Source organism: Synchiropus splendidus, chromosome 3 (genome assembly GCF_027744825.2).
Source record: "Synchiropus splendidus isolate RoL2022-P1 chromosome 3, RoL_Sspl_1.0, whole genome shotgun sequence".
Taxonomy (NCBI): Eukaryota; Metazoa; Chordata; class Actinopteri; order Syngnathiformes; family Callionymidae; genus Synchiropus; species Synchiropus splendidus.
Window position 1 is genome coordinate 17,564,299 of NC_071336.1, and position 10,942 is coordinate 17,575,240.

General features: G+C 40.5%; 3 protein-coding genes across 3 annotated transcripts; 2 read left to right on the top strand and 1 right to left on the bottom strand.

Moving 5' to 3' along the window:
* Positions 1-497: 497 nt before the first annotated feature.
* On the bottom strand, positions 498-3,900 carry zfand1 (zinc finger, AN1-type domain 1). The gene is made up of 8 exons (XM_053860140.1): positions 3,813-3,900; positions 3,451-3,493; positions 2,734-2,773; positions 2,520-2,647; positions 2,361-2,452; positions 1,854-1,972; positions 1,620-1,775; positions 498-1,368 (listed from the first exon to the last, which is right to left on the bottom strand). The coding sequence occupies exons 1-8, from the start codon at positions 3,865-3,867 to the stop codon at positions 1,192-1,194; spliced, it is 810 nt and encodes a 269-aa protein (XP_053716115.1). The 5' UTR covers positions 3,868-3,900; the 3' UTR covers positions 498-1,191.
* Positions 3,901-4,916: 1,016 nt separating this feature from the next.
* Positions 4,917-7,470, top strand: chmp4c (charged multivesicular body protein 4C). The gene is made up of 5 exons (XM_053860147.1): positions 4,917-5,276; positions 6,046-6,223; positions 6,773-6,881; positions 6,960-7,086; positions 7,170-7,470. The coding sequence occupies exons 1-5, from the start codon at positions 5,063-5,065 to the stop codon at positions 7,229-7,231; spliced, it is 690 nt and encodes a 229-aa protein (XP_053716122.1). The 5' UTR covers positions 4,917-5,062; the 3' UTR covers positions 7,232-7,470.
* Positions 7,471-8,265: 795 nt separating this feature from the next.
* Positions 8,266-10,604, top strand: LOC128755973 (GTPase IMAP family member 9). The gene is made up of 3 exons (XM_053860090.1): positions 8,266-8,391; positions 9,138-9,920; positions 10,154-10,604. Exons 1-3 carry the CDS (start codon positions 8,361-8,363, stop codon positions 10,156-10,158), a joined length of 819 nt encoding a protein of 272 aa, XP_053716065.1. The 5' UTR covers positions 8,266-8,360; the 3' UTR covers positions 10,159-10,604.
* The last annotated feature ends 338 nt before the right edge of the window (positions 10,605-10,942 follow it).

A 10,942-nucleotide genomic window follows, 5' to 3' on the forward strand; every position in this document is an offset into this window, starting at 1 on the left:
ACGCCCACTTTAGTGACAGCGACACCGTCATTGGCTCTTTGGTCTGCCACTTTTACAGTACGGCTGTTGATTGGCTCAAATATTCGCGAGGGCAGCCCCTTATATCAAATGGCCTTCCTTGTTGCAGAAAAACAACAGGAAATAAATAAATAATTACAGAAGTAAAACGAAACGTTCGCGGGTGTTAACCAGTGTTTTTTCCTAATGGCATTAATACAGACGAATTTCATGGCCATTATGTAAAAATAACAGTGTATGTGGGAGAAACACAAAGACGAAGGTATTTGGGCTCCTATCTGAGAATGCCGTCAAATAAGCCCAAAATGTTGATGTTCATTTTGAAAGTATGTATGCCAAATAATCATGGTGTTTATAGAGTAAAAAAGCTGGCGTCTTCCTTGTGCTACTAATATTCTTTGGCATAAAAGAAGTTGTGTTCAACTGAAGTCGTGTGGGCAGCAGGCAAAGCAAGAATACCACAACTTTCCTTTCCACAGAAACTTCTTCTGGCCCTTGGGGGAATACAAAATTGTTCCTAGAGGTCATTGTTCTGCAGCAGGGTCTCGACCCTGGCAGACATGACTGGAACAAGAGCGATCTAGTTCTGTCGGTCAATGCAAATACATAGATCAAACCTGTGTACATTTGTGTCACCTGTCTCCTCGCAGTTCCTACTACAGAGGATGACATGAGGTGTCTACGGGTATACAGCAACTAAGCACAGAAACTCAATTTCTCACTGCATCACAAACAGCCATGTATCAGTTTATAAAGAAAACACCATAAATAGAAGCAATTACAGAAATAAATCATTAAATGTCACATACAAAGTTAGATTTTAATCCAAAATCAAAGATGAGGTCTCATGCAATGTTCTTAAGCTTAAATGTTTGATTCCCATTTCATCAGATACCAAGCTGTTCAGCCTTTGCTTTACTGAGCACCATCTTTCATTAGTGAACATCTAAGTGTCATTTAGACGATGCACAATGTATCTAGTTGATACCCAACCATTATGGTTGTTTACACAATATTTTAATGTCGAGACATCAGAAGATAATGGAAGAACCGGTTCAACTAAATGTCTAATTCACTTTACTAACCAGAACCCACAGTCAACAGTTAACGAAATACATTTTATTAAAAAAAAAAAAAAAAGGATGATGAAGCAAAAGACAAATCATGGTTCATTCAATTCTGTCGAATATATTGAGTCACATCGTCCAAGCATGTGTTCTCATTGTCCAGGTATTCCAGGATCACATTTCCTCCATTGAACAGGGGACTTTCTGCACAAGTTAACAAGGAGAGCAGAGTGTCGTCCATTCGAAACACCTCACCCGTCTCAGGATGACAGAGTCGCAGTTTCTGGAAAGAAGAAAGAAGGTGGTCAAAGCCTTAAATGCTAAACAAAATCATTCAACTTGCACTTATGTTTTAGACCATCAAGTACCAGAAATTGCAATTGGATACAACTTGAAATTAATTTTCAAAGGGACCAACGTCCAAATACTAATGATTTGAAATCTTTGCTGAAGAACAAAAAACTTTAATTATGAGAATACATTAGGATTAGGAAGGAGCTGGGTGTTAAAAGTCTGCGAGGACAGGAAACGTACCTTTGCTGTCAGTACGTTGTTGTTGTTTTTAAGTGAAGCTAAGGTAGCTGCATAGTCCACAACTTTCCCCACACTCCACTTGGAGCAGAAAAACATGGACTGGCTGGTCTCCTTGGAGTCTTTGGGAAGATAAACCTGGAAATATGTTCTCTCACTCTGAGAAGACAAAGGACACATATGCGTGTTTTGTGAAGATGCAAGTATAAAACGAGTGAAAAGGTGAATCGTCCTAACCTGAGGCAGCCCCTTGTCTCCTGCAGCATGCAGTTTTAATTTCATTAACGCAACTTTAGCTGCAGTCGCACTGTTTTTTGCGCCTTTCCGTCCTTTGCTCTTGGACCCATCCTTTGACTCTGAAAAAAAGAGAAATATTTAGTGTTTTCTAGCTCTGAACAGTTCTCTGAAGAATTTTGCCAGGCAAACAAACAAAATTACAAACAAACTGAGTAGCTCTTCCCTGCTACAAGTGTATGGTACTGTCTAATACCTAGAAGTGCCTTTAAGGTTCTACTTTGACTGACTGAACAGCGTATTAAGTTTATGAGTTATTCCAGAAGACTTAATTCCAAAAACACACATACAATCTTCAAAACTAATAGCTAGCACCGTGGTGCTTTCAGGAGTCATGGCTGCACACAGGCGCCCCAACACTGATTTATGAATGAATGGCTGGTGTATCATCTTTTTGTACAATTGTACGAGAAACACAGAAATATCTACAACACATTTTGCATCACTGACCCACAATCTTTTGCACCAGCGCTCTGGTTGCAGCCATTCGTGGCTGTGGTGCCACCAACTTCTCACACTTGTGTTCATCTTGATGTCGATGACTGGAAGAAAACATTGTCTCAGTCACACAATCATAAGGTTTTTTAGAAAGTGTTTTTGTTAACTTACGCTAAACAGAAGTGTTTTTCACATTCTGGGCAGATTACTGGCAACACTGATTTGTTTTTGCACTCTTCAAAGGAGCAGCGATAACTTGTACTTCCACCATTAGGTTGAAATTCTTTTTTTAATGGCTCCTGAGAAAAGGCAAGTTAGTCCACGAGTTACAGTACATTTCAGACAGGAAAATATACAACAAATCTTATTAGAGAACATGGAATACCTCTGGACATGAATGAGCATCTCTACTTCGGTGTTCAAGGCTGAAAAAAAACAAACAAACATTTTGTGACAAAGTACACAACAAACCTAGATTTTGACTTGACCAAGATGAGTACGGGAACAGCAGCACCATCAACAAATTAAATTCCAGCAATTATTATTATTATAATACAGAAATAATTGATAGTTCATAAATGACAGATTTCTAAACGTGTTTGCCAGTCAGCTTGATTGACTTCACACAGATGAGCATGCTGTGCTCAAGTGCACAATGGTTAAATGAATGAAACATCATATTCATGTCCATAAGAAGGTAATATGACGATACTTTACTCTCCATAAAGATGCATTTTTTTCTGAATAACTAAAATCCATGAAAATAATCAAAGCCTGATCTGATGGGATCAGATTCGTTCTGAAGACTATGTCCACACATTACTACAGTGGACTTCAGCGGGGATAATTCATTTTAAAACCACTGGTTAAATTATAATTATGATGTGACATGTAGGTTTAATAGGTTGCTATGAAACAGTCGCGTGTTAGATGCGGAATTGAAATACACCTCTATTACTAGTGTAATAGTTGACAAGGAAGAACGAATTGAAGAGAATTAAGGGGAACATTACGCTGTGAATGCACTCAGACAAACAACATGATGAATTAAATATTAACTGAGTTTTGGTTAATATGAATGAGAAAAGCAATGGATTCTTACCAGAAAACACCACTGCAACAGTCACAAACAAATGGCAGGAAATCTATAACAAATGAACAAAATAAACAACATCAGAACAAGAGTTGAGCGAGAACACAATAATAATAATCCAGTGTTAAATAGAGAGAAAGTCTTCAGGGTTTCGATCGTACTGAAACTGGATCAAGGTGTTTCGATCAGGTCATTTACTTTAGCGATGAACGTGTGTTCCCTCAGTCCCAACAGTTGTGTAGCAGAGTCATGCTAACAGCGGGGAAGCTAATAATGCTAAAAACAAAATGAAAAATGACTATTTCCGACAAAAATCGTAAAGTCCATGATGAACGAAGTATTGCAAAGACGGCCAGGTGGGTGCGACAGACCTTTCTGACGGCACGACTCAATTTTACAATGTTTTCCTATATCCAACTCAGCCATGGCTCAGCGCGACAGCGCGGATGTAAACAGCACTTTCAACCCGGAAGTGATTTTTTTGTTTTCAGTTTTTTTTTTTTCATATATAAAATTGAGCACAGGTTACTGTAGCGCTGTTTAACCAGTTTTTAATTTTGTTTGTTTCCGTAACGTAATCTTTCTTGTCAAAATACACAAATCGTATTACTACAGTGTCAGGATTGGAACGTATGAGTATCGATATTATTGTAAATGAAATGTAAATTACAAGTCCTCGTTTTTGCAAATTTCAATGTAAGCTGTCAAACTGTGCAATGTGCGTTATCATTTTATTTATTGGTCCAGTTTTATACCTCACGAGTCCTTTAATTTTCGTTAAATGTCATTATTATTATTATTGTTGTTGTTGTTGTTCTCTAACGATAATATAATGCCATATTCTTCAAACAAATGATCATGTAATGCATCATAATTTCACATACTATACTGTATCCATAAATAACGACTAGCAATGATTTTTAATGGGGACAAGCTTGAATGTGGGAGGAGCTAATATATTAACCATGTTTATGTACAAATGTGCTTTAAAAAAAAGAGGAGTAGAATTGAAACAGCGAAAATTTAAGTATTTCTAGGTTTTTATTTATAGCTTTTTTATTGCTGTTCCAGACTACACAACTATTTTACAGTGCATTTGGCAGAAGATGACAGCAAGAATTTCCTACCATTTCTGAGTAAACAATATCTAAACAAAAAGAAAACAGAGAATCGATGGGTTAAAGACAGTTTCTGCCATCATGAATAAGGGATTTTTATTCATTGTATACTTTTGTTACACAAAACACAAGACTATCATCATTCAATATGCACGCCTAAAAAAATAAATAATGAATAAAACTTTACGTGATAGAAAGTAAAAGACGTTTTGGACAGCCATAAATGTGACGACAAATCTGTTGATCTGTCTTGAAACGAATAATAGAAAACACAGCAGGCTGTATAGGGAAGTGAACCAGGAATGTTGACGTAACAAGAGAAGGTGTGGTCGAAGGTGCGTTCAAGGGCTTGAATCGTGGAAAAAAGCGGTCGAGCCTGATAGTCTGGTCGTCACTCTGGCGCTTGTAACAACAGCGAGAAACAACCCGCGGTCAACAACACCCAAGGACGGTTCTGAGGTTGTATTGGACTGATTTTTTTTTACCAAAAATAATCCTCCAAAATGAGCAAAATCAGCAAGTTTTTCAAGGGGAGCTCGTCGAGCTCGTCCTCTCCGAGGTCCAAGCACCGGTCCAAAGGAGGACCAACGGCCCAGGAAGCCATTCACAAACTTCGGGAAACAGAGGACATGTTGAACAAGAAGATGGACTTTCTGGAGAAAAAGATCGAGCAGGAGTTAATGACCGCGAAGAAGCACGGAACCAAAAACAAACGAGGTACGATGTGGTCGATACACCTGTGTGCGGCCTTCACGTACATGGCCTGAAATACAATGCGCGACTCACACCGGTATGTGCCGAAACCGCCCTTGAAACACGCCTGACATCATTGTTTTTAGATGGGAAATTTTTATTATTATTTGTTATTAAGGGTGTTATTCAGAATGTTACGACATTCAATTTATTTTGATGAATGACGTCACTTGTTTAGTGACAGCACCAAGTTTAGCTGACTCGTTGATCTCTTATCTAAAAGTGCACTTGCAATTTGAATACTGTTCATCTTTTCTTTCGTCTACCTGTTATCATAGTTATACTGTGAGTCGTATCTAAGTGATGTCCAAGAATCAGGATCCTCGCGGTTAATGCATGGCTCTCAGACAAGAGTTTTTAGGAATCACTTTCACAGAACCGACTCAAAATTGAATCTACCAATTTTAACTCTGAGATACTAAATACTCCATACATGGTACAAGATAAGTGAGGTCTCAATTCTCGTTCCACGGACACGAACTTCAGATCTCTGGAAAATGTCACAATTCCTGGTTGTTGTTAACTCGGGCACACAATGGTTGTTCTTGTGTTTCTGGTGATGCTGAAAGTCAGTCATGTATCAATAACGTAGTTGAGCCAGAAGACATAGTCTGCCAACTTAATATTAGTTCTTCTTCTTAATTTAGTTCTTTCAAACGTCTCCTGTGACTGCTAACTGATCAAGAGTTTGTCAAACCTGTCCTTCACAAAACCCTCTTGTGCCCTGCATTAGCTGCGCTTCAGGCCTTGAAGAGGAAGAAGCGTCTGGAGCAGCAGCTGGCTCAAATCGATGGCACGCTTTCCACCATCGAGTTCCAGAGAGAAGCCCTGGAGAACTCTCACTCCAACACTGAGGTGCTGAAGAACATGGGCTACGCCGCCCAGGCCATGAAGAAGGTTCATGAAAAACTGTAAGCATTTCACTTTTGCGCCACTCTTTTGTGAAGCCTTCATTTCCTGTGGGTCTTCCCTTGAACATTCTTATTCACATTAAGAAATAATTGTGACACTTTAGCGCTTTCTAATGGTGGATTGTTTCCCTTACCCAAAAGGTAGTCTCTTATGAGATCTTCTCACACTGTAACAGCGCTACCACCTTTTAGGTCAAACAATGATTCCAGCTTGAGGAAGCACACGTCGGTTCACCTGCCATAAAGGTGATTCAGTTGCCAGGACAAGTTACTGTTTAAATGCCCAACATGGACTGTGATACTATAACTATGAACTCCTTAACTATTCTGAATTCAATTCAAGTGTGCAATTCAATAGGTGCCTGAAATGAATAATTAATGCTCTTTGTTTTGGAGCTGGCTGCCTAAAGAGCTTCATACTGGCATGTGTTCATGTGTTGCAGTCGGTTCATTTGTACTTCTTTCCTTTTATTCTGAAGATGCTCTTGTTGACCCCACGTCTCTCATGTTTATGCACCATATGACTGATGTAACATTTTTGCTGACCAGCGATGTCGACAAGATCGATGACCTGATGCTGGACATCAATGAGCAGCGAGATATGGCTGAGGAGATCAGTCAGGCCATCTCCGGGGGCTTCGGCGAGACATATGATGAGGTAATAACCTTATTTTGTAAAACCTTTCATTGTAAAACATATAAGTGTGTTTTAACGTTTGCTCTCATCATCATACAGGATGAGCTCATGGCAGAACTTGAGGAGTTGGAACAGGAGGACCTGGAGGACAGCATGAAGAGTATGGGTGGCCTTCCCTCCGTCCCCAACAACAAACTGCCCTCTGCAAAATCCGGTCATCGCTCCAGTATGTATTGTTACAAACAGGAATCCTTGGAGCAGCTTGTTTCATTTGGAGAAGATGATCAACTCTCTGTTTTTCATTTGCAGCAACCAAGAAAAGGGCAGAAGAGGAAGAGGACATGAGCATGTTGGCATCGTGGGCGACATAAGCTGTCACCAACTGGTCTTTGACAGAGAAATATCTATTTTTATTATTGAGGGAAATGAAGAGAATTAAAGTCATTTATCTGAGCTCCAGAAACTTAACTCAAGTTAGAATATTTAACTGAAGGAAATGGTGATTAATGGTGTCGCTTTGCTTTTCAAGATTGAAAACTTTTTCTCGCGTCAATTGTTGTTTACAGTTCAGCTGAACCCAACTGCTGCGCGCAATGTTTTTTGTAAATAAACTGATTTCTTTGGTTCAACTCACTGCTTTGATGTCTGTCCCTGAAAGCCACCTAAAAATGAGTGTTGTTTAAATCACAAGTTGACACACTACAGATCATCAAAGACTTTGTCCAAGCTTGATTAGTGGTGTAACAAATGATGAGTGCATTTGTGTGATTGACTTCTAGCGATTTGCCTTCTGGACCCAGGAGGATAGAACTGCTCCATGTCCGACTTAAGCCTCTTCTTCAGCTGCCCCACAGAAGGACTTGGAGCAATCCACTTTGGGTGTTTCCTAGACTCGAATAACACCAGTACTAACAATAGTATTGTATGTTTTGGGTGATGGCAATATATGCTATTTGACTTTGCTGCAAGATCAGCCCAGAAGCGCAGAGGATCTCGGGCTCTCCAGTGGATTGATGAAAACCAGTGGATTGTGTCTTCACAGGTAAGTTGTGGATGCCCACCTCATCCATGTTGACGGATGACGTGACCATTGTAGATACTACTGCGCAATGGTCTGTCTGTATTGTCTGGGGAACTGTTGGGGTATTTGTGAATAATGTTTTCATGTTTTGAATGGAAATACTGTTAGAAGCTGATTATCATTATAATCATTATAATTTTTGCTGTTTTACAAAAGAAAAGTTGGCAATTGCACGATATATATATATATATATATATATATATATATATATAAATCTTTAATTCTCTAATTAACTAGATTTAGAAATCCCACCCCTATATATATATATATAAAACTTTATTTTATTTTGTAAGCACACTAACACCAACGGAAATACGTGTGTTCTGGCAACTGCGTCACCAAAGTAGGAAGTTCTATCATCTCCAGCCCCCTAAATACCCGGAGTTTCATAAATTCGCCACTTTTGTAATAACGACAGAATGGATTCAAATACACAACTTCAGGAGGGTGGTAAGTTGTCTTCTAAGAAACTAGGTCGTCGTGTTTCGTATTCCTGTTGTTGTGACCAATATTCTATTGTAATAGCGCGGACTGTCCGGCTCAAGGAAACATCGCCGCATTTCCCGGATTTTGCCACCGTTTACTCAGAGCACGTCAATAGTTAGTGGGAACTATTGACGTGCCGTTTCGTTAGTGGGAACGAAACGGCGAACAAAAAGAATCTTTCCCCACATACGATCCAAGAGGACGCTTCCATTCGCTCCACATCGACGTCACTGCCGCAGATGGCGTGACAAGTCACCGTAACATTTGCAAAGTTAGTCATTGACTAGACCTGTTTCCGTCTTAAAATCGTTTTTAATAGACGATAACAGCGATCATGTGCAAAGTTGTTCATACATAGAGAACAAAAAAGGGCGTCTGTTTTTAAATACTGTCATTACAATTCCTTTTATTCGAATTTATTTGCATTACATGTGGACTATCATCGCCTGCTCTCGCTAGACAACAAGAAAAACAGCGAATTACTGGAATTCCTATGATAAACTTTGCGATATTCATGGTTGTAGAATTATTATACTACTTGTAAAAAGGATTCTTTCATATTCACTATGGTTGTGTCATGTTATTTTTTCAAATGTAATAATATTTAAATAAGTCGGTACAATTGAGATGGAAGGATTTGATATCCTCGCTGTGCTGAAATGATCCAGTAATGTTGCAGTGCTGATTTAAGAATGTTTCTCCTGAAACAGCAGCTGCAGCCGCTGAGTGCACTGGCCCAGGAGCGGACTCCAACACTGCTGAGGAGACGGTGCCGAGTCACCTCCCTGAGATCCGCCTGGTGGTGATGGGCTGGAGATGGCCAGGAAAAAGCCTGACAGGCAACACCATCATCGGCCGGGAGGAGTTTCGCCTGGAGCGAGCCGCCGAGTTCTGTGTGACGAGGCAGGCGGAAGTACTGGGTCGACAGGTGACAGTGGTGGACACGCCGGGCTGGTTCTCCTCGCAGGACACTCCGCAGTCCTACAAGCAGGAGATCATTCGAGGAGCGACTCTGTGCTCCCCAGGTCCGCATGCCTTCCTGCTAGTGATCCCTGTGGGCATGTTCACAGACGTGGACCGCGCCCGCATCGAGGAGCACGTCAGCTTGTTTGGGGAGCGAGTGTGGCAGCACACGATCGTGGTTTTCACCTGGGCCGAGGTCCTGAGAAAAATCTCCATTGAGAGGTACATCCGAAGAGAGGGGAAAGATCTGCAGTGGGTTCTGGAGAAGTGCAAGCGGAGATACTTCGTGATCAATAATTGCATATTCGGAGAGAACCCCCAGGTGGGCCCGCTATTTAAACGGGTGGAGAAGATGGTGGCGGAGGAAGGAGGCCATTACCAGGCCGAAGGCGTGAAGGAAGAGGACGAGAAGAAACCTCTGGATGAGAACCAGAATCCAGCAGCAGGCGAAGCACGGGAACTTGGAGCTCGACCCAAACAGAGTTCTGCACTGAGTATGGCGAAACTAATGGAGGTGGATCCACTTTCCAGTGAGTGTTGAATCACAGGGCAGTAGTTCTAACTCTGAGGCTGTTGTGTCATCATGCTTGACACTTCCTGCATGCTGCTGTAGACAGGAATCACATGAGGATTCACAAGTGGAAATGATGAAGTAATACACTCCATAACTTAAACCTGGTCTAGCCATTTGGAAAACATTTTAAAAGAACCTTTTCAACATGTTCTAAGTATCTCTCTCTTGTGTGTGCGTTTCCTCCTCCAGATTGATCGACACTCCTCCCCGAGGGAAGCGAGCTGCAGTCTTGAGACGCCGCAAGAAAAATCAACTGATTTCTTCCTGAATGTTAGCAAACAAAACATATTTATTTTTTTTATACCCGTTTTGTCTTTCTGACTAAAGGGCTCTCTGGATCTGGATGGTGGTTTTGTGTTTTACTCTGCAATCCTTCATCTTCTTGTTTTTACCATGCTGTGTGAGAATCGGAGAAGCTGTTACCTGGAACTGAGTTTCTGATACTTTCTGCCCTTTTTTTTCCTCTAGTGACCAAACTGTAAATACTGTTTTTCATAATTTATTTCGTGCTTCCTCCCTTCCCCAATATTGTTGGTGTCTTGTCATGTTGATGTTAACAAAAGCACTATGACTTGTACACCTGTTTGTTTTAAAACTATTACTGTCATCGGATGAGAAGAATCCTTTTTGAGGTCATATTCCACCAAAGTTTATTTTTGCTTGTTTGAACACCTTTAAGTAGCAGTTGTAAATTTAACAGGGAAAAATGCCATTGTTGCACGATCCTGATGGATTTCCAAATTCAAAACGCCTGGTACCTGCGACTGTGAATGTGTGTATGTTCTGTTTGGTCAAAACATTGTTAATTACTGACAATAATGTAAGAATAAAACATGTCTTTGAAAAAAAAATCGTGTCAGCCATCGAAACGTGTCTGTTGATCAGGTGAGCAGTTTGTACCTGTTGAAGGTGACCTGAAGGTGCTCAGATCAAGTGTCAGTCTGGCTGTTGGTGACTGAAAGGACGTTTCCTGTATCA

Bases quoted from the DNA above. Each gene is read 5' to 3' on its own strand.
- zfand1 (XM_053860140.1), bottom strand. From the start codon at position 3,867: ATGGCTGAGTTGGATATAGGAAAACATTGTAAAATTGAGTCGTGCCGT. The intron at 3,494-3,812 runs GTCTGTCGCACC...CATTTGTTATAG, and splicing joins TGAGTCGTGCCGTCAGAAAG to ATTTCCTGCCATTTGTTTGT. The intron at 2,453-2,519 runs GTAAGTTAACAA...GTTTTCTTCCAG, and splicing joins GAAAAACACTTCTGTTTAGC to TCATCGACATCAAGATGAAC.
- chmp4c (XM_053860147.1), top strand. From the start codon at position 5,063: ATGAGCAAAATCAGCAAGTTTTTCAAGGGGAGCTCGTCGAGCTCGTCC. The intron at 5,277-6,045 runs GTACGATGTGGT...GCCCTGCATTAG, and splicing joins CGGAACCAAAAACAAACGAG to CTGCGCTTCAGGCCTTGAAG. The intron at 7,087-7,169 runs GTATGTATTGTT...TTTCATTTGCAG, and splicing joins AAAATCCGGTCATCGCTCCA to CAACCAAGAAAAGGGCAGAA.
- LOC128755973 (XM_053860090.1), top strand. From the start codon at position 8,361: ATGGATTCAAATACACAACTTCAGGAGGGTG. The intron at 8,392-9,137 runs GTAAGTTGTCTT...CTCCTGAAACAG, and splicing joins TACACAACTTCAGGAGGGTG to CAGCTGCAGCCGCTGAGTGC.